At 40.4% G+C, this 27,332-nt stretch overlaps 1 protein-coding gene across 1 annotated transcript; it reads left to right on the top strand.

Annotated features, from left to right (window-relative positions):
• Positions 1–6,888: 6,888 nt before the first annotated feature.
• On the top strand, positions 6,889–25,037 carry METAP2 (methionyl aminopeptidase 2). The gene is made up of 11 exons (XM_027452279.3): positions 6,889–7,176; positions 7,663–7,764; positions 10,983–11,048; positions 11,381–11,483; positions 17,676–17,837; positions 19,541–19,722; positions 19,804–19,898; positions 19,986–20,082; positions 20,576–20,679; positions 22,878–22,993; positions 24,238–25,037. Exons 1-11 carry the CDS (start codon positions 7,008–7,010, stop codon positions 24,488–24,490), a joined length of 1,449 nt encoding a protein of 482 aa, XP_027308080.2. The 5' UTR covers positions 6,889–7,007; the 3' UTR covers positions 24,491–25,037.
• Positions 25,038–27,332: the final 2,295 nt, after the last annotated feature.

The raw sequence follows: 27,332 nt of genomic DNA, 5'->3' as shown, positions 1-27,332 counted from the left end.
TTCTAACCACCTCTGCTAAGCACCAGGCTTTCAGAGGAGCTGCCTGCTACTCTTACCTCTTTCCTCACAAATGTTGGATGAGAGTGAGAAGCTGATTGCAATGGGCAACTGGACAGCATCATTTTGTACAACAAGAGCTAGACAGGAGGAAAGCCGAGTGAGCTTATAAGCACACATGCAAAGGTAAATCAGCTTTTAAAGACAAAAATTCTTGTATTTTTAAAGAGGTGTACCACCTGGAGAGCTGAAACAGGCTTGTCCCTGACCTAAGATTCTGCACTGAGAATCACTGACACTTGCTGAATGAAATACTCTGGATGCAAATGTTCTTCGCTGGTGCAATATGTTATGACTCTATCACTCACCTTGAAAGAGGAGACTAAAAATGCTTTGATAAATGATTTGAAACGTTGCCCAGTTTCACCAGCTTTGTTCTTCTAAGTGTTTGTACCTCTTGCTTCAGCTGCAAAGCTATTTCATCATGTCCTAAAACAATGCTTTGCAGAGAACTGCAGTATATCAACCTATAAACTGAAGCACATTGGTCTACCCAGCCAATAGAGAGTGTAGTCTTAACAGAAAGCACTTTTCTCCTTTTGTGGCCAAACATTACAACATAGCACATTTACGCAGCACTGTATTACCTTCACTTCCTAAAGGCATGTTTAGTGCTGTCTCAGGATTTCTTTTTGCCTTTGTAGTGCAGGCTGGCAGAGCAAAACTTTTCTTCTATCATTCTTTTCTTATGGCAGTGATTTCACACTCCTTACATTTGGACACCAGAGCACCACTCTTACCCTCCTCTGAGGCTTGGCTTCTCCTGGATCTCACAGTTTGGTACGCTAGTGACTTCTGGTGCCATTCACAGTAATCAGCCCACTCAGTGAGTTCTCTCCAGCTGTAGGATAGCACTTTCACAAGACCCTGTGGGAAACCAATCTCATACCTAGCAAGGAGCTGCAAATTCTACCAAGTTCCTGTAACATGCTGGCAGCTACAGACTTATTTAACATGTTCAGTGGTGAGTCCTTATCTGTCCATGGGATCTGAGATGCTTGGGAGATCTTTGGCTTGGAGTCCTCTTTACAAGTTTTACAGAGAGAATGACAAGATATTTGACACAAGACTGGATATTTTTCTTTTCGTGTATCATCATTTAAGAGGCCATCTTCTTGCCTTTCTGTATGTCCTTGTACAGATGGGATTCCTGCTTTTAGTCAGGCTGAGGAGAAAACACAGCTGTATCATCCAGTGAGAGCAGTAACAGCTACAGAACACAGAAAACACAGACCTGATAGTTTTGCTGCCTCAAACATGTGGACAGGCTGCCAGTGTCCCTTTGGCAGTTGATACCGAGCTACATTTCCTCCCAAGGACGGCACTCCTTAATCAAGCTCAGAAATACCTGCACAGAGCAGCATGAGGCAATTTAGTGCAGCCATCACCAGGGAGCATCTGCACTGACAGTGTATGCTTAGGACTGTGCCTGCTGAAATGCAGTGTAATGTAACACGGTGATTGATTTCCTCTCTCCTACGTAAAATTATTTTTTCTTACCCTAGTAAAATGAAAATCAAATAAATACAAGACTTCACTTGCTTAGATGTGACACAGAGTGGACATTTAGCTTTTAGATGTAATGAAACACTGAATGTCTAAAGGAGTCTTTTTCAGTAACTGCTGATTCTATGTACCCTATTTTATTTTGTTATCCAATTTAGGAACTCAGATCTTCCATGGTTATGTGAGGACCACCTTTATTTGAAACTGTAGCAGCTAATTAAAGGATTGCCAATGTGGAAAATCTATTAACAAGCTTTAGCAGTTTTAAAATGTGAAACACAAAGGAAGTTTACAAAATGTCTTAGTCCTCAGGCCTCTAAACACACACAAGCTTAGCTATAGCCACATGGTTACCCCCTCCAGTTTCAATAGTAGCTTCTTTCACTATTGTGGTGGACTGCATACAAATGTGTTCATGGAATAAAACAGCCTGAAGTACATTTTTGAAATCTGAATTTCAAAAGCAAGCTAGGCAAAGCAAGGTATGAAGGCAGAGCCTGTGTTTTTTCTCAGTTCAGTTTTCATAACTGAAAACAAAACAAAACAACTTTTTGGAAGATAGCTAATAAAAGATATTGCTTCTTACAAAACTGGTGTTGTCTACAGTCTTAGATGCTCATGGCTTTAGCAAAGGGCTGTCAAAAAAGTGACATGGCCATTCAAGGGCACAGAGCTCAATGGAAACAAAGTCCAATATCTTTGTTCTTTTGCTATTTCTGGGAATATCACTCTCCAAGTAAAATTTTCTTCCTAGCTGCTCAACTTCTACTCTCTTCTCTTAAATACCAGGGTTTCATTGGATCTTTAAAATTTCTAAGCTCACACAGTACAGGAAAAAGAAGAGAATTTTTAATACATTTTTTTCCATGCCTTTTTTTTTTTTTTTTCATTATTTTCTCCTTACAGACTTTTAGAAGCCTGTGTATGAAATAGATTATAAAGTAGAAGAATATCCTAGAAATGATAGAAAATACCTAGCCAAAAGAATATACAGGTCCTGCCTCCAGTGCTGCTGCTCTAAGTATTGGTTCCATTACTTCCTAGGTGAGGTAGGGGTGGAGCACCCCACAGGAAGATAGTTATGTCAGCAGGCTGTGAGAAATAAAGTGCTTATGCTTTTTTACACTTACAGTGAAGCTAAGCCATTATTTTCTACGTGAGGCCTTGAAAATCTGCTTCAAATATTATTGGAAAAACCTCTGTATGAATGGAAATACAGTCAGGTCAGGGGATTAAATCATAAGAAGTTGATTACAAAACTGAAGAACCAAGTATCAGTTTTTGGTTATTTAGATTCACACCACTCCAAACTGGTGTCTTCACGAGCTATGGCCTACCATTACTTCATATGTCTCAGTTAATTTGTTATCTGAAAAAGAAGACTGCTTTTGTCTGGAGGTATGACCCAGTGACTGCCATCAAATATGCTTTTATTCAAAAAAGTTTTTTTATGACTCTATCATAAATATAAAAATGGATTTCAAAGATGCCACTGTAGTGACCTCTTGCTCTGTGCAACTTTCCATCCTCTACCAAAATTGTACAAAGGCACAAAGATCTGCTGCCAGGGCACCCCTCACCGTATCACAACTTAACACACATATCTGTCTACATGCCTAATGCAATAGCTCCTTATCACAGAAATGTAATAATTTTTTTGGAAGCACAGGTCCAGGCAACAGATTGTTCTGTTCATGTGAAACCTGTCATTTATAAGCAATTTTTTAAAAAAATGAGCTTCAGAGGAGGCAATAAACTGACTTATTTTCGTGTTTCACGGCATACTTCCATCTATTCATGCAAACTGAAGAGCATGTGCTCAGACTCGTGGTCTGAGTCTGAGTGCACAAACAAGATTCTGGGATTCTCAAGGTAGCTTTAAGGAGTAAGGCAGAGGAAATTTGCTTCTCTTCAGAAGCACTCATTGCATCCTTTGAAAAGCTGTCCTCTGAAGGACATTGATGTTGTGACACTATCTGATGCATGCCAGGATGTTTGGATTATGTCTGACAGACTGTAATCAAACTGATGGAAAAAAAGGCGGTAATCAAACTGATGGAAAAAATGGAAATCGCCATGGGATGTAAAAGAACTCCACAATGAGCAGTGTTAAATGGGAATTATTCATCTGCTTTTGCCACATTTAACTTTGACTGAGATAATTCATCTAGGTTTTGAGAGGAGTGGTTTCAGAATTAAGGAGTTTCTTTATCCTGCTCATGCTAAGGAAAACACCGGTGACAGCTGTCATTCCCACAGTAAATGTTAGGAATGATGGCAGAGGAAGTACAACTGCCTTCAGCAACTGGTGAGGAGGCAGTAGTTTGCCTTCTAGAGTTTACAAGTTTTTTTTGCTCTCATTCAAGAAACATTTTTCTTTCCTTCCATCCAGCCTTTAGGCCTGATATTAAACCCTGAGTCAGAAAGATTGTCCCATTGACTTCAGCGCATTTTTAGAGTTGAGTAAGGACTATGAGTTTTTGCCCTAAGCTAGGAAGAAGAGTATTAAAGTGTTGTAAACACATAAATAATGGCTTTGGCCCCAGAAATATGAACAGAAAAACAAACATCACACACGTTTCAACTCTTCTTGGGACTGATGCAGGCCACTAAGTGCCTAAATCCTCCCGCCTCCCCCTCCTTCCAGGATTAACCTGCAGCTGTCAGAGACAACCAACTCCCCCACTCTATTCCATGCCATTTCTTGACATACACATACTACAGCTCGAAAAACAACAGCAACAAATAAACAACAAAGGAAAATATAACGTACTCCAAAAGAAGCCTTTTCCTGAAGATTGTAACTTCTTTTCCTAGGAAAATGGTGCAATGGGTGCTTCTCTGGGAGAAAAGGAATAGGATTTGAGCCTCTGTGTTACCTTTCAGGACCATGTTTCAACTCCTGCTGCTTAGTTACCACAGGTTTTGGATTGCACTCAGCCCTTCCCTTGATTCCCCAGCCACTGCCTGCCTGCCTGGCTAAAAAATAAAAATAAAATAAAAATGAATAGCTACTGTGAGAAAACAAAACAAACAAATGAAAAAATCAGTATATTTCTCCAGCTAAAAATACTTTTCATGCACCTCCTCTGGCCTACAACCTGTCTGATATTGTCTTCCTATCATGCTGGCTGGTATAGAATGAAACTGGAAAATGTAGCATTCATTAATATAAAGCATATTAAATGCTAGGATCAGCTGACTGGCAGTAATAGAGGGGAAAAATTTCTGAAGTGGTAAGGGCACCACAAGATACGGTGCTCTCTCCTGGCTTCTACGAGACCAGGTTCTCTCAGAAGCAGGCAGGTGTTGTCCAGTTGTCAGTCTGTTCTTGCTAATGCACACTTTGTTGATGCAGCCAGTCCAACTGCAGGTTGCCATTTTTTTCATATAGCATTCCTGGTTTTGCACATTGGCTGCCATGCAACTATCCTGCTGGCTATCTGTACTCTGGTACAGAGAGCACAGCACTAACTCTGGGACTGGACACGGCATAGCCTGGAAGGTGTTTTACTCTGTCCAACATGCCCTCTTCTCTCCAGGCCTAATGCACACAGTGGAATGCTCCTGGGTCCAGCCACAGCACCCGGTGTATGCAGTCAAGCTGCACAGAGACACCACGAATCCTGCCACTCAAACTCTGGCAGCAGCCAGCAGCCCACAGCACCCGCACAACTACAGCACAATCCACCCCTCGCTCCACTGAGGTATCGCAGTGACTATGAATGGTGCTGGAGTCATTCTGGGGAGGAGTGAAACAACCCCCTGGGAAACCTGGCTCCGTTAATTCAGCTGATCACACTAAAAAATAAAAATGTTGAGCTTTTTGCCCCAAGGCTTTAATGAACATTTTTCCTCTGATGTCCTTACTTCTGGACATCACATCTGTAGCCTCTGCATGAGATGTGCTCTCACCTGCTCTATTTTACCTTTATCTATCTCTGGTCAGCTTGTCTAATGAATTCCCTGGGATTCTGTAGACTTCGTGCCCACCTTTATCTGTGACTTTGGTTCTATAATCAACAAAATCCATGGCCTGATGACTCTTCTATTTTGGCAAGTACCAAGGCAAACGGACTATGAACACAGACTAGTATTCTCTCTTTCCAGCTGACAGAAGCACCAAAGGGGATATATCAAGGGGTAAGAGGAACAGCCCGGTACATATGAGACTGGTTCAGTGCTGTGACCACTTCCCCGGGGAGCCTGTTCCAGTGCCAACCACCCTCTCAGTGAAGAGCCTTTTCCTAACACCCAATCCAAACCTCGATGACTCTCTTCATCAGCCTCAGACCACATTAAATCTGACTGGAGTGGGGACAACAGAACAGCAAAACAGCAGCAAAATGTTAAATAACTTTTAAATAACTCCTTGTGCCCAGCTGCAGGCATCCACGTTTGAGTGCTCTCAGAAGCAAAAGCAGCAGAGAACATGCTGCTGTAACCCCTGCACAGCCCAGGGTGGTGTTCATCAGCACTAGAGCTTTAGCTTCGTCTTTGGAAGCAGTGAGGGAAAAGTGGAAGCAAACAGCCGGTCACAGCGAGGCTGAGGGTGGAGAATTTGTGCCTCAGCAAGGCGCTTCTGCTATTCCCAAGCACAGATCTGGATGCAAAAGCCTTTTAAACCACATCTGTGCAGGATATGGCCCATTTATGACCTTTATGTGTTATAAATTATCGTGACACTATGTTATACTACCCACTATAAATACAACTAAAGCAACAGTTATTAAAATATACTAGTAAGGAAGAAAAAAAATGTATTTTTGGCGAGCTTGGTTCTATCAGTAGAAAACCCGTCAGGAGAATTATGCTGATTTAATGAGCCATTAGTGAATGCTGCTAATATGGGTATTTTTCCTTGTTTTTTTAGCATCTTAAGTCCTGCTGGCTATGGGTCAGGGCAGTGGCCTTTACTGCGTATTATAGTTTCCCTTGTTTTGATGTGTGGGATTTGGGACAAGTTTATGTATTTATATATTTTCTGTACGAGTTCCCTCTCACGTGGCATACTTAGTACGTTTGGCCTTTTACTCTACGAACACTGTGAAACCCCTCAGTGGAGTTGTTCCTATTGAAGCTATGCTTTTAGCGCTTTGCTTTTCCTTTTTTACTGCATTTCGCAGGGAGGTACGTGCTGAGGAGAGCGGGCAGGAGGCCAAGGGGGGCTCCGCGGGGCCGCGCTCCCCTGGACCCACGGGGCCGCCAGCGGCTGCCTCACGCTGAAGGAGCCGAGGGCGGTGCGCGGGGAGGAGGAAGAGGAGGAGGAAGGGGAGGAGGAAGGGGCCTGCCCGCACTCTTCCTCCTCCTCCTCCTCTTCCTCCTCGCCGCCCGGCGGCGGCCTCCAGCCTTCCCGGCGTGCGCCGCGGCCGCCATAGAGCGGAGGGCCGGCCCCGCCGCTGGGCGCTCGCGGCGTGTGCGGGAGGCGGTGCGGCCGCGGCGAGATGGCGGCCGCGGGGCGGGCGGCCGAGGCGGAGCAGCACCTCAACGGCGAGCTGCCGCCGGAGCACGACGACAAGGAGGGCGCCGAGGGCGGCGCGGCGGGGCTCGGCGCGGACGATGGCGCCAAGAAGAAGCGCAAGAAGAAGAAGAAGGGCAGGGCCGGGCCCGCGGGTACGGGCGGCGCTGAGCCGAGACCCGGCCGGCGGCCTCGCACCGGGCAGGGGCCGGGGGGGCCGGGGGGAGCCGGCCCGGGGGGAGCCGAGGGGGAGCCGAGGGGGAGCCCCGGGGCTGTGCCCGCAGGCCGGCGGCTCGCCATGGTCGGGCGTTTGGGAGCCTCCCGCCCGCTTTATCTCGCCAAGGCAGGCCGGGGCCGGGGCCGGGGCTGGGGCTGCGCCAGCAGGCGTGGGGTGCTGGCAGGGGACAGTAAGGAGTGTGGGGGTTGTGGGGGTGAGGTGCCCTTCGTGCACGGGTCTCAGGAACAGCCCCTGTCGGGCCCTACGGGCTTACACGCTGGGTCTGCTCTAAAAAAATAAATCCCTGTGTTCTGGTATCCGTAGGATGAGTACAGCACGCTATTTTAGAAAATATTTGGGGATTATCGCCTTCTGGCCTAGAGCTGTGATTGTACCGTAAGCCGTATTTTAATTTCACAAACAGGACAAGAAACGGATAAAGAAGTGGAAGGTGCCCTCGATGATGTAGCAAAACAATTGGATAAGCAAACACTGGAGGACAAAGACAAGGATGATGATGATGAAGGCAAGTGTAACTTCTTTTTCACGTGACGCTTCCAGGTTCAGCGTTTACCTGGACTTCCATTTTAACAAATCTACAGAGCTCTGTGTTGTGTTTGGGAAAAATGAGGTGCAGCTATATATACACTTCTTATTTTTTTTGCAGCAATTTAGCTGTCTTGCATGCATATACAAGTTTAAGTGATCACAAGTGTTGTTAAAGCATCTTGTTTTTAAGGATCTTATTACCACAGAGAAACGTTAAGATAAGGCAAACTATAAATCGCTCTTATTTGCATTACCATGGGCAACGTAAAGTTATGTTCCAAAATTATCTTTCTTATTCTTGGTTTAGAACAAAAAATAGAAAATTGCAAGAGAGAACTTTAATGTTTCAGAGTCTTTACCGATGACATGACACATTGTCTGTAATTCTGATTTTTTTTCATTAGAACTGAACTGGGGAGAGATTAATGCACAGGCAAGGCGTACACTTTGTGTGTAGCCAATGCTACATTGGAGATGTTCGAAACAAATAACTTTGAAGTGTATGGTATTGAAATCCAGGCTGGATGCACTTTTCTGTGGGAATATCAGATAATAAAAAATGCTGTGTTTTCTTCATTTTGATGGGCGGTGTTAAATAGACATGGATTTTTAAGAAAATACATTTCTCTAGTTATTTATTTAGTTTCTTCCTTGTGAATTGGCATTAAAAGTTGTCTCAGCACCCTAAAATGTTCTGTATCATGCTCAGAAATCTAATTAGTAGATTGTCGGTGGGATTCCACATTCCAGAATTTAATTGAATAAAGCAGGTGCAGAAACTTCTTCTGAGAGAGAAGTGTTGGCATTTATAAAATTGTGACTATACCGAACATATTAAGCTATATATAGCATTCAGTTTTATATAACTAATTTTGCTGAGAAGTATATTCTGATGGATTATTTCTTCCATGCTGTATTTCAGGTTACAACATTGAAAGATAATACGATTTGTGCTATAATACTCAAGTAGGCAGTATTGAGGAAGATAGTGAAAATTTCATACAATGGAAAGAATTCTTAGATTAATATTGTTATGGCTACATCTTGGGGAAATATTGTTATTAGTAGATGAAATACAGTGTTCTTTCAACAAATATTATTTTCTTTATGCTTTCTACAGTATTATCGATTCATATTACAGTATTAGAAAGTATTTTAAAACTGCAAACGTGAAGTGATGCTGTCACTGAAATAATAGTTTCCTATTTTCCACATATTAGACTTGGATACATTTTTAGAAAAAGAATAATATTTCTTTAGATGGGGGGAAATTGTCCCTCCACTCCCTCCCCTCTTTTTTTTTTTTTTTTTTTTTTTTGAAGACAACTGCATGTTCTTGCCTGTACTGGTAATCACAACTTGACATCTTAATAGTGTAGTTGTAGTAATAGCTTAGTTGTAGAGGTGTTCCTTAAGACATTAGACCAAAACCAATAAAATAACCACCCTCTTTAAAAACAAAAAAACAAAACAAAAAAAATATGACTGAGTGGCCTCAGAAATAAGCCTACGTGCTTTTTGAAATCTGTGAGCAATTAGGAAGTGCTTTTCAGATTTCCGTTGCAGTGAATAGATAACATTTATGCATAGTGGCAGGGTAAGTTATTAAATATCTATACCACAATAGCATAAGGATGGGCTTCAGTTTCACAGCGATCTTAAAGTGCTTTTCTGGTGAAAGTTTTTTTTTTCAATACCAGCTAAACAACCTGACTACAAACAGGGTATTAGTCAGATGCGGTAGTTATGTTTCTGGCAGCACAGTTATTCTGCAGCAATCTTCAAGGACGTGAAAGCATAGGCCCAGTCAGTTTTGCTTGCAAATGACAGATTTGTGTGCAGTGGTGTATGAAAAAGCCATGATAAGCAAATAGCAACAGTGATAACATTTAAGAAAGAAATATTTTATTTTGTTTGTGCAGTTTAGGCCTAAGGATCTAAAAAAAAAAAAAAAAATCACTGATTAAACTAGAGTCACATCTAATTCATTTCTTGGTTTGAGCAGAGCTCAAGGTCGAAAGAAATGTGGCAAATGTACCACATTATAAACAAAGAACATATGCACTGTTAAGTATTGTCAGCTGCATATGAAATACTGCTTAATGGAGAATCTGTTAGGCTGGACTGCATTGTAGTCATAAAGTATTTATGCTTTCATTTTTTTTTTAACTTTTAAAGTTAAAAAAAAAAAAAAAAAAGGCTGAGTATGAGTGTAGACACGTTTTTTGAGATTTTCCCCATCTGCAGGATTACAGCAGTCACTACCACGTAAATATTTCGGTGACGCTAACTATCATGAGAGGCTTGACATCTAGTGACGGGGAAAGCTGGTCAGTTTTGTTTTTTAATAAATGAGAAAATGTGAGTTGCTGTATAAATGCATTAAAAATAGTAACGTTTTGAGTTGATTGACTCCAGAAGGACTTTCAATTTGACTTTCCCCCTTAAATAAAAGTAAGTGTTCTCAGTGTAGGTGACTACCACTCAACCATTTTGAAATAAAGTTGTGGGTAGGTCCAGAATGTTTAGTCAGATCCTGTCATGTTCGATAAGTACTTCTTCGTGTATGCAGTAACTAAGCATCAGATGTAGCAAACGTGAGGTCCACGGGGTTGTTGTTAACTCCCAAATGTGAATGTAACATGGTTTGACTGATTCTTGGTGCTTGCATGCACAATCGGTGCTTTCAACTCGGTGCTGGTTGTGACTTTTCCTGTTACCTCCAAACTGAATTCTTTCTGACTCAAGAGTTGTCATCTGTACTTGCTACTGCTTTTTGTTGTGCTGTACAATAAGTTCCTGTAGCTAAAGCACTGGAAGATGTGTTTGAAGTATTGGTCCCTAACTTTTTGTTAGCTGTGGTGTCTAAAATAGTTCTCTCTGATTCCCTCCCCCACCCCAGGCATCATTTTGGGTGAATTGAGAATAGTGGTATTTGAAGTAGGACTCTCTGAGAACTCTTCCCGTGATTGGTGGTGTGCTCAAGTTGTCAACTCTTGGAAGTATTTTCTTACATTTGTGCTTAGTGTAGGGACTGAAAAAGCTAATGGTTTGGCAGCAGCTTCTGGATATTTTAAATCCATTAAATTTTGCTGTGAAAGAGATGTTTCCAGATTGTTGAGATGCTTTTGCATGCCATTCAAAATTGTTTGTTTCTTTAAAGTTGTTTGATGTTCATAATGTTGTTTTCTGTAGATGGAGAGGGTGAAGGGGATGGAGCAACAGGGAAAAAGAAGAAGAAGAAGAAAAAGAAGAAAGGACGTAGGTATCAAGCACAAAAATAAATATAGACTTTGCATAAATTTTTGGTTAAGTCTGTGTAAGTGCTGTGCTTGACGATTGAAACAAATTTTGGGATGTGGTTTGGGTCTGTAGACTGTTTGGCTGAGGTTTCTTTCTGATATTCCTGAATGCCACCTTGAGCACTGGCTAAATGTAGTCATATGAGGGCATCGTGATGGGATGTTTTCTGGGTAGAAGCTCAAATTCTAGAAGGGAGATCTTAAATAACTCGTGTTGTCTGACTTTCAAGGTTGAAATAAGAGACTTTCCACTGTACTGTGTATAAAACTTCTAAAAATTGTACTCAACAGCTAAGGTCCAGACGGATCCACCTTCTATTCCAATATGTGAGCTATTTCCCAGCAACATATACCCAAAGGGAGAAGAATGTGAATATCCACCAACGCAAGATGGGTGAGTGCTTTAAGTGTAAAAAGTAAATACCATCATCAAGATGTGTTGAATTGCAAAGGTTTAATGTGGAACTAAATGAACAAATTTAAAATTGAGTTGGAATGTGCCTTTTTTTTTTTTTTTTTAAATTGGATCATCAAACAACTTATTGAATGGAGGTCTTCTAGCCAGAACTGTTCTTCCATCCCTGCCCTTTTAATTGAAGTATGGCCTTTATGAGCAGAATCACCATGAAGCAGGGAACCTTAAGACCTAGGGACCAACAGGATGTCAGTAGACTGCTTGCAAGAAAAATGTGGTGTAAATTAAGAGTTGTGAGAAGGTTTGAAAGTTAGTGAGATGTGAGATAGTTATGCAGCAGTTTTAGGGGAGAATTTCTCACATTGCATGCCAGAAGGAAGTTCATATTTTAGTAACTTCTGTAGTTTGCTTTCTTGTAGAGTCAAAAGTACTAACTGAAGTGTAGAGCATGATTTTAACTGCTTTTCTTCATAGTAACTCTTCACCAGTAGCAAAGGCTTGAGGTGAAAGTTTCTGAACAAATAGTTTTGCAAGAGACTTTTCTAAGGGTACAGGTTGGAGAGAGATTTTGATCATAAAATAACTGCATCTTTCTAGTGTATCCCTAGTATGACAGATGAGCTTAAATTTTTTTCTTCATTTCTTTTTTTCCCTTTCTCCCCTGTTACTGAAGAAATAAAAAGAAGAACTCCAGAGTAAGAAGAAACTGTATAGAGACCTCTTAGGTTGCAATTGTGGAGTGTGAATAAATCTCTTGTTAACTGACTGGGAGAATGGCTAAACTTCTTGTGTTTTTTTTTAATTATTTTTTTTTTTAGCTAAATAATGCTCCCAGTCCTGGGGGATTCAGGAGAAGTGAATAATAAAGATGGACTCTTGGCAGGTACTAAGTGATGTGCCAGGTGAAAAACTGCCAGGAAAATATTCTTATATTGTTAGAATTAATGAAATTAATTTATATTAATAGCCATAAACAAACAAACAAAAAAACTTCATGGGTCTTTTTTGCTTAAAGTCAGTGTTTAAAAGGGAAATCTTGTTTCAGTGATTTTATCCAACTCAAAGTCAAATCCCTCATTTACAGGATTCTTCCTACCAGTTTTCCTTTTTTTTTCCCTGATTTAAATGAATTTATGGGACATGTTTTATGGCTATTTGAAATAGATAAAAATGAAATGTCCCAGATCATGTTAAAGGAATAAAAGAAACATAACAAAATACTCCTTTTTTATAAAACCACCAGATCATCTGTATAGATGTCTAAGTACTCCAATACTTAATAGTTTGTGAACTTTTACTGATTTTTTTAAATTATTTTTTTATTATTATTAGTCTTGCTTTCCACGCATCAACGTGTTAACTGTAGGTTTGGTGTAGAAGGGAGTTTCAGTGGTTGTCGGATGATTAGTGAAAACACTTTTTAAACAGGGCTGTTTTTCATATGCATTTCCAGCTCTGGTTTGCACAAACAGGCACCTGAAACTAGTTCCTACATTCATCCCACTCGTGTGGAACTCTCTTGTCTTTGCTGTGTACTACAAAGAGGGAAGATCTGTATGTGTTGCCCTGTAGTCATTTCATTGGCCTCTATATCTTCCATTTTTAAGCTCTTAAAGAAAGGTGGTGACAGATAACGCAGCAGTGAATTTGCATGCTGCCAGCTCACTGTTCCTCCTTCTATTCTTATGTCACTAATTAGCATTTTGTCGTTAATATAATTTATTCCTTATAATTGTTTCCTCTATGCATAGACCTCTATACTTTATTTTCAAAAATGGGAGGGGGAGAAATATTCTTAAAATGTAACAATATTTTTCCCTGAAATTATTGGAATGAGTAAAGGAGAAGGCTCATTTATAACAAATAGTTTGTCTTAAGTTTTCATGTGTCTGTTTGATTGAGATACTAGAAATTAATAATTGTAGTCCCCAACTGCATCTGTGGTTAAACTAAAGAGGAAAAGGCAGCCTAATAAGTTCGTCCACTGTTTGTTTTTTTTTCTTTGTAGGGACACGTCAGTCACGGAGTAGGAGAGAGTTTAGTGAGAGCTGAATTTAAAAGCCTAAGTGGCATATTCTGCACTTTGCTTGTCTTTGTATGAATATGTAGGTGTTATAACCTGCCCTGTCTTTTACGTTTCATAGTGGCATAGGAGTAATGTACAATTTCACTAAACAAGCCAAACCTTGTAGTGGTGTACAAGAACAGGTATCTGCATCCTTACAATTTAAGAGGGTGCTACTGTTGCCTTATGCTTTGTTAGGAAATAGAATATACCAACCAGCTTTAGTGAGCTTCCTGACTTTTCCTATGGAAAGTGTTGCGGAAGGTCACTTTTTATCTGTGTGGAGGGTGGGGGAAGGCAATCAGCTTGAAATGCATGAAAGTCTGAATGAAAAGACCAAATAAGATTTTACAAACTTCGCAGGAAACTTTGGATCAAAACTCTGGAAACACAAGTACAAATGGGAGGGCAGTAGATAAACAATACTTTCCAAAATATAAATGTTATTTTTCAATGAGTGTTTTTTCAAAAAGTAATTTGAAACGCTTCCTAGTTGTTTAAAGCCATTACCCATTTTTTATAGAGTATGCAGTGTAGTTCAGAGTTCAGTACGTCCCATAAATTGTGTTCAGGTACTGATAGATAATACGGTTTCACTTTCAAGAAATTTAAATATCTTTTTGAGGAAGCCTTTCTTCTCTCTAATGACTGCAGTTTGATCACAAGGTATGTTCGTATTTATTTATAAATGACTGCCTTCTTTGTATGCACTTGTGTTCACGTGCTAATGGTAGGGCTTTCACAGGGTAGTCCTGAAGGGCTGATCCAGGAATGACTTTTCATGCCTAAGAGTTGAGCGTTTGTCTGTGTATGCATATGTCACATTCAGAAGGGCATCGTGTAAGTACTTCAGGAAATTAGATTATAAACACTGCAAGCATGTTCATAGCTTTGTAACAAATAACATACAATTTTTACACCTCAGTTCCTTAGCCAGCTATTGAAGATTAAATGCTTAGCTTTGGGTTTGCTACTATTCATTTGAAAGAAGCTTTTCTAGCAGGATATAAGTGGAGCATCTTTTCTGTACTCAAAATGTTCTTCTGAGAGTGAAAGAATATATACTTCTAAGGAACCTGAATTGGGTTTTTTATATAATTTGCTTAAATTTGCTTAGTTTCATTCCTAATGTAAATATTAAAGTCTTAATGGTGCTACTTCAGCATTTCCTAGCATAAGCAGTTACTTAAATTAGTGGCTGACATAAACACTAAAATATTTCCTACTCTGAATAATATTTATTTTATATTGGTGTGGCATCTTAGTGCCGCTTCTACTGTTCATGCTGAGGTCAGTCAGGTTTTGTCTTTGATTTCAGAAAAGGTCTGTGCTTCTAGTCTTAACTCTTCATATCACGTACTTTCTCATCAACCTAGAATTCTGGATTTTGTTCAGGAAGCTGAACTAAAAATGGGTATTGTTCAATTTTCAGGGGAAACAATAGCAGAGAATCAATTTTTTTTATAGGCAACAGTCTAAGAGCTTTGATGTTTTTATGTCTCAGATATCGAGTTCTATTTGAAAGCGTGCATTTTTGTTAAAGATGCCTGAATTGAAATGACTACATGAAGGGCAGGAAAGCTATGAGCAGTTTTTCATGATTTGGTAAAGCTGGTGTAAGAAATTTGTGTCCCTACGTGTTTGTTTCTGTCTCTATGCTATTATCTGGGTTAAAATACTTTGGGGGAATCCTTTTGTAGGATTCGGATCTTCGATCACTAAAATCTGCTTTACAGCACAATCCTAGAAAAAGTTGTACTAGTGAAAACTGGGGGCTGTGAACTGGAGTGAAAGGCAGGAACAGCTTGGAGCAGGAGGTGAACTTCTTAAGCTGGTTTATGTGGTAGCCAGCACATTAAGAAGGAAACTCCTCAGAAAAGCTTGTTACCTACTCCTGTGCCTGTTAACTGTTGGGATATTTGAGGTGAGACCTTTGTCTGTTCAATTGGTCTTTACTTGTTTTATTCTTTCCTCTCACCTTCACATGTCCTGAAGTGCTTCAGCCCGAGCAGTATTTCTAGTAGCCTCCTTTCCTAAGCTCCCAGATGGCCATTTGGCAGCAAAATACTTAGGGTCTGATAAAATGCCTTTAACTGCAAAGGTTGCTTTGTCCCCTAGTTGTCTTGCACAAAGTGACTGTCTGCTGAAATAGAGTATGATAGAGTGAGACCAGTTTCCTGCCAGTGTGCTGGAGTTTGCACTGAAGGCCACGGCTGTTGGCAGGCCAGCTGCCCGGGCTGGCAGCAGCTCTTGCTACCGGAGGGTGTTCCGTGCTGGAATCCGGGGCAGCTGGAAAGGGCCCTTGGGTCCGTCTCCCTATCGTTTTTCTGCAGTGTGCCTTTTCTATCTCGTGTGACATGACTGGGGTGCTGGCTGTAGCCCAATTTTAAAGTGCAGCTTGCAGACTCAGGTGGTGCAGCCTGTTGCCTTGTTTTGGTGGAATTTATCAGTTTTAAGGCAGGTTCTGTGAGTTAAGGGCAGTGTGTACAGTGCTCATTGGAGCAAGAAGACTGCTCAGAACAGCGAGCATGGAATTACTCCCTTTGCACTGCTCTTGCTTTACAGTCAACTTCTTGTCAATCAAAGTCCCCAGACCCATTTCCATGGGGCTGCTCCCCAGCTTCCCATCCCCCCTCATGTATCTATATCCAGGGTTGCCCCTTCCCAGGTACACAATCCAGCACTTGCTCTAGTTAAACTTCATGTAGCTGGTGATCACCCAGCCCTTGAATTTGTTGAGATTTCTCTGTGGCCTCTGTCCTGAAAGGAGTCGGCAGCTCCTCCCAATTTAGCATTATTCACAAACTTGCTTAGTCTTGTCTGTAAGTCATTGATGAGAACACAGAAGAGAGCTGGCCCTGAAATGGAGCTCTGTGGAGGAACCCCACTAGTGACTGGCTGCCAGGCTGATACAACCCCATTTACTGTAACTCCTATAAAGGTAAAAGTTGATTTCACATTCCAGAAGCTTTGGCATAGTTCAGCATCTTTGGCCTGTCTTGTCCTCCATTGCTTTTCCTTTAAGACTTACCCCTGAGGATGTGCAGATGCTTACTGTTTTTAGTAGTACTCCTCCCGCACAAGGTGTATGAAGGTCTTTGAGTCGTTGTTGGGGTTTTCTTTGTCATTACAGGGCTTCAGCTTCGCTATTTGAAGGTTATCTATTTCATAGGCAGAGAAGTAGTCCTTTAATTAGGTTCTGACAGTTGATAGAGTGCTTAAATTACTTTATTTTTTCCTCTTGGAACTGTGGTTGTAAGGTCTCTTGCAGAACAAAAAAATACTCAAAATTAATTTTATATTTAGTGTGTTGTATTCAAAATTATTCTTGTATTTGTTCTGTGAACCTATCAAAGAGACCAAGTTCCAGGATAATGGTATTTTCCTGTAACAAACGTTAATTCACAGTCCAGCAAATCCCAAAAGTAGCTTCCTGGCAGGTATCACAGTTACCATGCATGCACTGCATGAAGTATAGTTACATAAGTATTGTGAGGCTGGACAAAAACGTTGCTGAAAATGCAGGCTTTTAAATTTTGAAGGAGCTTGTTGTCTGCATTCGTGATGGTTTCTGGGCAAGCAGCTTCTGTGCCAGGATTCTTCTCTGAGCACTGCTAGAATGGAAGTAAAATCACACAAGTAAGAAACCTCTTGCCTGAGCAGAGCGTGTTGCAGTGAGTTGTACTGCTAAGCTCAAGGTACAATTGAGCACGTTGGTACGAATTTTATAGGCCTGTCCTATCTCTTTGGAGAGCAGCGTGCATCGTTCAAGAATATTACTTTGGGCTTTGGGGAAGGTTGGAAGGTAAGGCTTTCAAAAATGCAAAGGGAATAATTTGGTTTGTAGTATAACTGAGTTAACCTTACATGTATGCATAATGAATTTTTTTGGCTGCAGGGTTAACACCTTTTCACCGGTGCCAGTATGTGGTGCTGATTAATTTTTATAGGCTTCCTTTATTCTGAAAAATGTATAAACTATGTCTTCTGGTGACTTAGAATGTAGGCCTGACTGGTTAATAAATGCTTTGCAGTTTAGACAGAAATTATAACTTCTACTGTGGTTATAGTTGCAATAACTTTTCATGACATGCTTTATTTTGAAGGCGAACTGCAGCTTGGAGAATAACCAGTGAAGAAAAGAAAGCACTAGACCAAGCCAGTGAGGAAATCTGGAATGATTTTCGGGAGGCTGCAGAGGCACACAGACAAGTGAGGAAATATGTTATGAGCTGGATAAAACCTGGAATGACGATGATAGAAATCTGGTGAGGACATAGATCTTCTCAAAGACTTCTGCTACTGATTTTTCTTCTTTCTCCAGAGTGTGTGTGCGGGGGGATTTAGTTTCAGTTTTGTGTGCCTAATTGACTGTGTCATGAGTGTTTTGGAGGTTTCCATTTGAAGCATGCAAACAGTATCCCTAGTGAACTTCAAGTTTCCTCTTACAGCAGATTCATAGCTTACGCAGCTTTACAGGGCCTGAGATCATACTGAATGCCAAACAGCTTTCATTTATGCTCAGTTACTTTGAGCTTGATTTTACTGTTCTCTGCCCTTGCTACTTGTGCATGCGAGTTCTGCAGCAGTGCAGAGAAGCAGTGATAGCGGAAGCTTTTCTCGCTTTGTCAAAATTGGAAGAGAAATGTTACGTGGATGAGCATAGCAGGTGCAGTCTGTGGCTGGGAGGTACAGAAACTGCACAGGCATAGATGCAGTCCAGGGCAGTAGGATTTCGTCTGTATTTCATCTTCCCTGACTAATGTTTCTGAAGGAATGCAACAACACTACTTGTGTTATTCTCAGTTTCTAAGAAATAACTGAACAAATTGGTTAAAATAAACAAGAGTTTGGCTAAGGTAAAGCTTAAAGAAATAATATGCCTGGACAGATTCTCTTGACTCTTCCAACTATTGCTTCCTCTATCTTTTGGTTTATCTGGAGTGAATGTCTGCTGTCTGAGTATTGCACAAATCCAGGAGGGTTTAGCTTCCAAATACAGGTGCTTCCAGCCTGATACAGCAGAGGACTGTGTTGACAAGAAAGATAGTAAGAAAGCTTATCAGAGCTGAGCCCTGAGATAACTCTGTGAGGGGAAGTGGAAGGAAATAATATGCTGTCAGGGCAAGCAGAAGACAGACAGCTGCCTTAGTAATCAGTTCTCTGGCTGAAACAAATCTGTCATGTTGAGTACGTAGTTTGACTATTTAAGTTATAAGCAATAATTTTCTCAAAACATGACTTTTCTTCCAAGAATACTTAAGGCTGTGGGGACTTGCCTATTAAAATAAGCTCTTTTCTTTTTCCAGACTGCACTGAGTGAATAGCTCTCTTAAATGAAATCAGAACATGCTGCACTGATGCGAGTTGCAGTTTGCATCATTCACAGTGACTGTAGGGGTATGCACTGATGGACAGCCATCTGTAGCCTTCCAGTGGCCAAAAACTTGAGAGTAGCCAAAAACCAAGGACAAGTGCTAGTCTTGTAAGGTTGTATTTTTATTGCAGTTATTCCTTAAGTTAAATTAACATAAAGCCCTTCTTTAATCGGATTTTTTTAATGAATGAGAAGACTATATTACTGCTGCTTTAACAGTTACCAGGATATAACTTTAAGGAAAAAAAGTAGGGCATTTGGTTTGGGCAAACTTTAATTTAATAACTGTTACTCTGGAAGAACAGGGTAAATGTAGCTTATAAAAGATGCATCTTCTCAATTTAGATTAAAAACAGTAGTGAAGTGCTTGATGTTGCCCACAAAAAAGTAGAAAAAACAACACAGAATTGAAGATAATGACTGTGCTTGTTTTCCAGTCTAGGGTCTCTTTCTAATTAGCATAGAAGTACTTAAAGATTTCAAATGAAGACTATTTTTTGAGGTGTTGTTCTTGCTTTATTTTATTTAAAGTCATCAAAAGAAATAATGACACTTATCTGTTTTTTTTTTCTTCTCCTTCCCCTCTGCTCTTAGCGAAAAACTTGAAGACTGCTCACGTAAGCTGATAAAGGAAAATGGCTTAAACGCAGGCCTTGCATTTCCTACTGGGTGCTCTCTGAACAATTGTGCTGCCCACTACACTCCCAACGCAGGAGATCCAACAGTGCTGCAGTATGATGATATTTGCAAAATAGATTTTGGGACACATATTAGTGGTTAGTTCTTCATTTGAATTACATTTTTTGAAAATATTTTTCAGTGCAAAAACCGTGAAACTAATTAACTTCTGATTTCAGGTCGTATTATTGACTGTGCTTTTACAGTCACATTCAATCCAAAATATGACAGACTATTACAAGCTGTAAAGGATGCCACTAATACTGGAATAAAGGTATGATCGTTATGCAAGTTGTCTACTGAGTCTTTTACAGTGAGCTTTGCAGATATTTTTCCACTTACATTTGCACTTCATTTTTAGTGTGCGGGAATAGACGTACGTCTCTGTGATGTGGGGGAGGCCATACAAGAAGTTATGGAGTCCTATGAAGTTGAAATTGATGGCAAAACATACCAAGGCAGGTTCTTTTCTTTACTATGTATATATGTTTGTATAAATACTGATTTGGATTTGTTTGTATCATAGTGAAAAGACCTCTGTACTAGAAGCATGGTATGAGTAACTTGCATAAATACATGTTTCTCTCAGGTTTGTTGGACTTTAAAGGAATGTTCTTTGCTTGTCCTTCCAAGTAGTGTGTCTTTAATAGATAAGATGAGGGATAAGAAACTGTTTCAAAATATACAAATAATGTGATACCTGCTGTCTGGCTTATTAATAACTTTCCTTATTGTTGAAGTCACTAGTCTTTAGTAATAGCTTTGTGTACTGTGATCAGTCTTACTTGGCTGGAATCTGTACGAGATGTATGGATAGTTTTGCGTTTAGTTCCTATGCAATACGGTGAGGCACTGCTGTAGTTTTAATACGGGCTAATAAATCAAATTGCATTGAAGGGTTTAGCATTTAGTTAAGGAGCTGCCTGTAATACTAATGTTTTCCTTCAAAAGTGAAACCAATTCGTAATTTGAACGGACACTCAATTGGGCCGTACAGGATACATGCTGGAAAAACCGTGCCCATTGTGAAAGGAGGAGAAGCCACAAGAATGGAGGTAAGTAGTTTGTAAATTTTTCTGTGAAGTTTCCCAACTGTCATTTCAAGAGTAAGTATTTCCTGTGTGGCCCTGATGGGTCGTATTTGTGATCCTGGTGGCTGATAACTGTAGAGGAAAACTTGAAACTTACGGAAACTTTTGCATGTTTATTTCTGTGTGTATGTGTTAGTTGGAATGTTGCACTTAGGAGCAGGGATAAGGACAGGAACTCAGACTGGGGTGAACCTGAGGGACCAGAGGCTGCACAGAAGCTATTTGGACTTGCTGGTCACTCACTTTTTCCTAGTCTGCTCTGTAAAAAAAAAAAAAGACAAAATTAACAATTTTCACTTGCTAGGTAATTCTTGGGAAATATTTCTGCAATGTTGTAGCTATGGATGACTTTTCAAATACAGCTAAATACAACATCTGTCACGAAAAGCTTCCAGTGTATTTTCCTTTGCAGATGTGGAATAGTTGAGCATATTTTAGTTAATGTGAGAGGTTAGGTGAAAGGTGCTGTTTGAATAGGGTTTTGGATTGAGGAAAGGGGATTGTTGTACATGATGCAGCAAGGTACAGAAATTAAAAAGACAGTAGAAAGATGCATAATTTCAGATTTATCCACTGTTTTGATGTAAGCTTGTGTTCTAACAAGATGAGAAAGCTGATTTAAAAGATTGGTAATGCAATAAGAAGCTTTTAATTTAATTCTAAGCCTGACCACCGATAAGCAGTGATCATTAGTAAGCCTGTCAGAGTAAACAAGACTTGTATGAGCTGAGTGGGAGCAGGTATGGGCTGGACAGCATTGTTTTTTGAGATAGGCTTGCTCTCATTGCCCAAAAGTTATATAATTTTTGTTTAATGTTGTGAGCAGAAAAATATATTTTCAGTTGTCGTCTTGTTTCTAAGAGTGTGCAGAAAGGGTAAAGAATACTGGGAAGACAAGGAGGAAACAGCACTTGTTTGTATCGTGCCCTTGTTTTAGCTTTATGAACGGCTAGGTCTTGCCTATCATCATCATCAGTGTATCAGTAGTATTAAACCTGCGTTCTTTAAGAAAATATTACTTAAAGATTTCAGAGCTTTAAGGCTGCTTTAATTGCATATCCAGACACTGGGGAGAAGATACTTTTTAATTTCTTCAGCTTCTGGAGGTTACTTAGGACACAGTCTGACACCACTAAAGATGGTGAGTTTTGCCAGTGAAGGATGTGGAGCATAGCCAGGCTCTTACTGTACTGTGCTAAGTATAGTATCAGCTGCAACCCAGGGAGTTTTTTTGTGACAGAGAGGAATACAGCCTCTGACAGTCTTTATTCTGAAAAAGTGGGTGTGAATTTTTTTGGTGACACTTTGAGTAGGTTGTCTTTGTTTTTATTAGATCAGTTGAGTGTTCAGTGACATCTTTAAGAGTTTGTATTTAATTTGAAGCCTCTGTTATTCTTTGTCATATGGCTTTTTATTTTCAAAGTAGTCTAATAAATAGGGAAAAGAAAACAGTTGTAGTTGTTTGATGCACTATCCTGTTTGTGTGCCTTTCACAGTCCTGCAAATAAGGATATGTGAATGCACTTGGCAGAAGGGAGTTTATGTAATGGCATTTCAGTATGTTCTTGGCTAGAATTTTGGTAATGCCCTTGCAGATGTAGATCACCTTCATTTGTTGAAGAAATCCATCTTGTGGACTGGAATTCAGCAGGTTAAGGGTTTATACTAGCAGCTGCTACCAGAAAATTCTTGCAGAAATTGAGCAGAAAGTTCCTCAATGCAGTAATTCTTTGTAATCACCTTGTATTTGCTATGTCTAAACTACACATTTCTTAGGACTGCTATCTGAATAGCAAAGGAGAATTGCTCCCACTCAGCAAATATTGTGCAGCAGTGTAGTTTCATAGCTATGGTACATGCTTCAACAACGTTCCAGCTGCAGTGACTTGACAAATTGTGACTTAGAAACATGCCGATATCTATGGCTTGAAACAAATAAGATGGTATTAATAAAAACAGCTGATTATTTGGAGGTCTGTAAATTTATCATGTTAAGTGTCCTTACTGATTTTTTTTCCCTCTAAATTGGTTTGGTGATTGAATCTATTTGCATTTAATTACTTGTAATCATAGATTGTTACACTGAGATGGTTGTATCAGAATGGCCTGGTGTTACTTATTTCATTTATATTAACATGTTCTTTTTTTTCCTTCTTTCTTAGGAAGGTGAAGTATATGCTATAGAAACCTTTGGTAGCACAGGGAAGGGTGTTGTTCACGATGACATGGAGTGTTCTCATTATATGAAGAACTTTGATGTTGGGCACGTGCCAATAAGGTTGGGATTTTTTTTGTTGTTGCTGTTCAGTATATTGTGCTACAGCTGCCACCCTCTTTGGGTTCAGATTTGATGAGACAGAGTTCCTTCACTAGTTAATAATGCTTTCAAAGGATTCAAAGGGTATTGTTGGGAATGTTCTTGTTATGAAATGTGTTCTGAAACAAGCACCTGAGCTCAGATTGTAAATTTGGAAAAGCAAGGAACTATTCTAACATACCTGAAAACGGAGAAGACGTGATCTTCAGGAATTTTGGTCCTTATAATAATACATAGACCTTGGTGGTGTATCGGACTATATAAGATGTATAGACAAAAAAAAAATCTTTATTGTGGTTTTGTGCCATAATCTTTGTCTTAGTGTTGTCCCCAGAATATACTGAGCTATTCAGGTCACTTGTTTTGTTTGGGTAGGTATCTTGTGGTTTTTAAATTTCAGGCTTGGTGTATTGCTATAAAATTAAATGGCACATGGTTTTCCAGTTTTCACTAAAAACGTAAGTGTTTTAGCATTTCTAGGACTGTGACATTTTCTGAACTGAAGACTGTTATGGTTAGAAACATAGCAGGCTGAGATGCTATTCCAGATACTTGTCTCCATAGAACAATCTAATAATATGAAAAAAAGAGGGGTGGGAATACACTTAACACAGTGGTTGGAAACAGTGATGTTTGGACATGAGTTTATTTCTTACTCTATCTATAAATGTCTAATGTTGACATTCATATATTGTAAGAAATAGGAGTGAAAAACTTACCAAGTATTTGACTTCAAAAAGAAAACTTGGGAATTTTTAAACCACTGAGCTTACTACCAAATCAGTTCAGAATATTAACCAGCTTGGATGGGGAAGAGTTCTGCTTTTCTCTTTAAAAAAAAAAAAAAAAAAACAACAAAGACATCCTTAAATATTTAAGAGATGAATTCCTGCCATTGCGTTTCATCTTGCCTGGGTAGTGAGATGGCGATATGTTCACAATGAAACTTCCTCTGTTTGGTATGGTTGGCCAGTGTGCTTGGCAGCTTTCAGGCTTGTTTTGAAGGATGTCTTTTCTCAGTAGGAAAACGCACTTTCTTTTGTGACCAGAATGTCTGGTTGGTGTGGAAAAACATCCCAGGACTGCGCAGTCCTAACACACTTTGGAACCTGAACTATTTTTTAATCAGTGTTTTATTTCTGTGGTGAATGCTTGTTGGTGTTGCCCCTTTTTTCTCAAATGTGTTCTTCTTTGTTTTCCCCTAGGCTCCCAAGGGCGAAACACTTGCTAAATGTTATCAATGAAAACTTTGGTACTCTTGCCTTCTGCCGCAGATGGCTAGATCGCCTGGGAGAGAGCAAATACCTAATGGCACTGAAGAACCTGTGCGACTTGGGTATAGTGGATCCATATCCTCCCCTGTGCGACATCAAAGGCTCGTACACAGCGCAGTTTGAGCACACTATACTGTTGCGCCCAACGTGCAAAGAGGTTGTCAGCCGAGGAGATGACTACTAAACTCAAAGCCACCTCAGCACCTTTATACACTAGGCTTTGTTGGAACATATTATACCAGAATTAATTTGCAACATATTGTCTGTTTTAACAGTGGACTGATGTAATACTTTCCATATTTGGAAAGGAAGTAATTTAATTAAAGGCAAGTCTTCTAATGTAACTAACCAAGGAAAAAGCTTTCAGGCCTTTAGAAATATTTCAAAAGTTACTTATTTTTTCTGTTCAGGGAAATATGTGCTATAAAGCTCAATTTTTAGTTTGGAATGAGTTATACATTTTGTTTTGAACATTTATGATAAAAGATGCTTTTCAAATATTTATATTACCATATTCCTACTTGAATGCTTTGAATGACTACACCTGATTTCTGCGCCTAAGTCCTCTATGATATTGCCTTTTAAACTTCCTGGAATCCATTTTGTAAAAAAAATAAAAAATAAAGACAAATTTTCAGATCTAAAAATATATATACTTTTTAGAAGTCTGGTTATGATTCTGGTCAGGAGTCTGCTGGGAAACTGCTCTATTAAATATTTTACAAACTTGATTTGCCGTTTTTTCTCTCAAAACTGGAACTCTCTCGTCTTTAAACTGAAACTCTTAGCCTTAACTTAAGGTTTTGCATTTTAATGTTGTATTCAGTTTGTGGCAAGGTTTTGGTAGCGGGGGGCTGCAGGGGTGGTATCTTTGAGAAGAGTTCAGGAGCTGCCCCATTGTGATTAGAGCTGGTTCCAACCTGCATGGAAAGGGGACCTCCCCCCAGTGGCCAAAGATGAGCTAATGGGTGATTCTGCTTGTGCCTCCGTGATGTTTAAAGGCTTTAAAAAATCAAACCAAAACACTGCTGTGCCACTCTGCAGTAGCTGGGAGAGAAGAGAAAGAATGAGACAGCCCTGCAGACGCCAAGGTCAGTGAAGAAGGAGAGGAGGTGCTCCAGGTGCTGGTGCAGGCTGTCCCCGAGCAGCGCGTGGAGGAGCACAGTGCATCAGATAACCACGCTGCAGTCTGTGGAGGACCCCACGTTGGAGCAGGTGCATCTGGGCTGTGGAGAGCCCACACAGGAGCAGGCTTCTGGCAGAAACTGTAGCCCACAGAAAGCCCACATGGGACTGGGTTTCATGGCAGGAACTACAGCCTTGGGGCTCATGCTGGAGCAGCTGTGAAGAGGCTACAGCCTGTGAGAAGTTCACGCTGGAGCGGCTTGTGAAGGGCTGCACCCCACAGGAGGTAACCCACATGGAGCAGGAGAAGAAGGAACGGCAGGGATGAGGTGTTACAAGCGGACTGCAACATCCATTCTTCGTCCCTCTGTGCTGCTCAGGGAGGGAGGAGGCAAAAGAATTGGGACTGAAATTGAGCCTGGAGATGAGGTGTCTTTAGTTTGCTTGTAGTTCTTATTTTCCTACTCTGTTACTGGGCAATAAATTAATTAAATCTTCCCTTCCCTAAGCCAAGTCTGTTTTGCTCGTGAGTGAAACTTGAGAGTGAGCTCCCTGTCTTTATCTCAACCTGCGAGTTGTTTCATGGAGTTTTCTTCCTCTGCCTTGCTGAGCCACCTGGTGGGTACCTGGTGGCTGCCAAAGGTCAGCCCAGCACAATTGTTTGAGTGGTGTTGTCTGTGCTGGGAGTCAGGGCAGTAAGTTACCTGCTGATTCCAGGACAGAACGTGACAACTACAGTAGAGATGTGCAATACGATTTGGTTTGGAGTATGGCGGTCTTCAGTTTTGACGTTCTCTGTGTTGGAAGGTGCCTGCGTTCTGTGGTCTCTGCTGCTGTTACCAGCAATGTGCAACTTCTTGCTGAAGTCTACCTGTGAGTGTGTTTCTATCCCGTTACATCCTTTGTCATGGGTATGCCCTTTTGCATGGAGTGAAATTTCCTTTGATGTGGTTCCTTGTCTCCTTAAAGTACACATTGGACTAGTTGTGGGGAAAATGAAGATGTTCCTTTTTTTTTTCCCGACTGTTGGAAGATATTTCGTACAGCAAATTGATCGGAATATTTGGTGTTTCCTTGACATGAGGTCATTATCTGTCTGCTGGTGAATCTCATTTGCAAACCTGAATTAAATCCCATGGCTCTCCAGGCCTAGATCGCAGTATGCCTTCCAATGTTGTATGTTCACCTTAGGGCTCTCATATTTAAAATTTTACATAGTTACTGGTAACAAAAATGAGAGCTGCTTTACTAGGTCAGTAGTACTGCCTTAAGTGTAACTGATCAGGAAATAGGGAGACTTCACCTGCTCCTTTGTGGTGACAGCCTGTGTTTAGTTGTAAAGTTCGTATTATGTTAGAACCAGCATTTCTTTCCCTCTTTGCATTTTGGTAAGAGCTGCATTTAGCTTTTAAAGCCGCAGTATGGGAGCTGAAGTTCGGTGTCATGTGCTGTATAATGTTTAAGCATAGTAGATAGATATAAGCGTTTTGTTTTTATCTGTGTATCGCTTAAACTGTAGTGCTTGTAGAAACATGTAATAGGATACTGAAATTTGTATTTGTTGCTGCCGTGTGGGAGTATTGGCATCTCAGCAATGAGTTCAAAGTAATCTGAGCAGCTGTGTGGGCACGTCTCTCAACTTCCCAGCACACAGCAGCAAGTGCCTGTGCTCGTACGTCGCAGAGTAAAAACTGGCATTAGAGAGGATCTGTGATGAGCAGGGTTGCTGGATGCGGTGGCTGACGCTATTTTTATTTATACTAACAGGGCTGTACTGCTGATGCGCTTTTTGACTCAATCCAAACAGCTTCTGCTAGAATTCAGTTTCCAGCTCGCTCACCCTATTTTTGTAACAAGCGTGGTTGCTACAGATACTGCTAAAAACAAGGCCGCCAAGCCCA

This window comes from Anas platyrhynchos, chromosome 1 (assembly GCF_047663525.1).
Source record: "Anas platyrhynchos isolate ZD024472 breed Pekin duck chromosome 1, IASCAAS_PekinDuck_T2T, whole genome shotgun sequence".
Classification (NCBI taxonomy): Eukaryota; Metazoa; Chordata; class Aves; order Anseriformes; family Anatidae; genus Anas; species Anas platyrhynchos.
This window is presented reverse-complemented; position numbering and strand designations above follow the sequence as displayed.

What these genes read in the sequence shown, in the direction of transcription:
- METAP2 (XM_027452279.3), top strand. Translation starts at nt 7,008, where the DNA reads ATGGCGGCCGCGGGGCGGGCGGCCGAGGCGGAGCAGCACCTCAACGGC. An exon ending in ATGACGATGATAGAAATCTG is followed by an intron (nt 17,838 to 19,540) that starts GTGAGGACATAG and finishes CTCTGCTCTTAG; the next exon opens with CGAAAAACTTGAAGACTGCT. An exon ending in CCACTAATACTGGAATAAAG is followed by an intron (nt 19,899 to 19,985) that starts GTATGATCGTTA and finishes CTTCATTTTTAG; the next exon opens with TGTGCGGGAATAGACGTACG.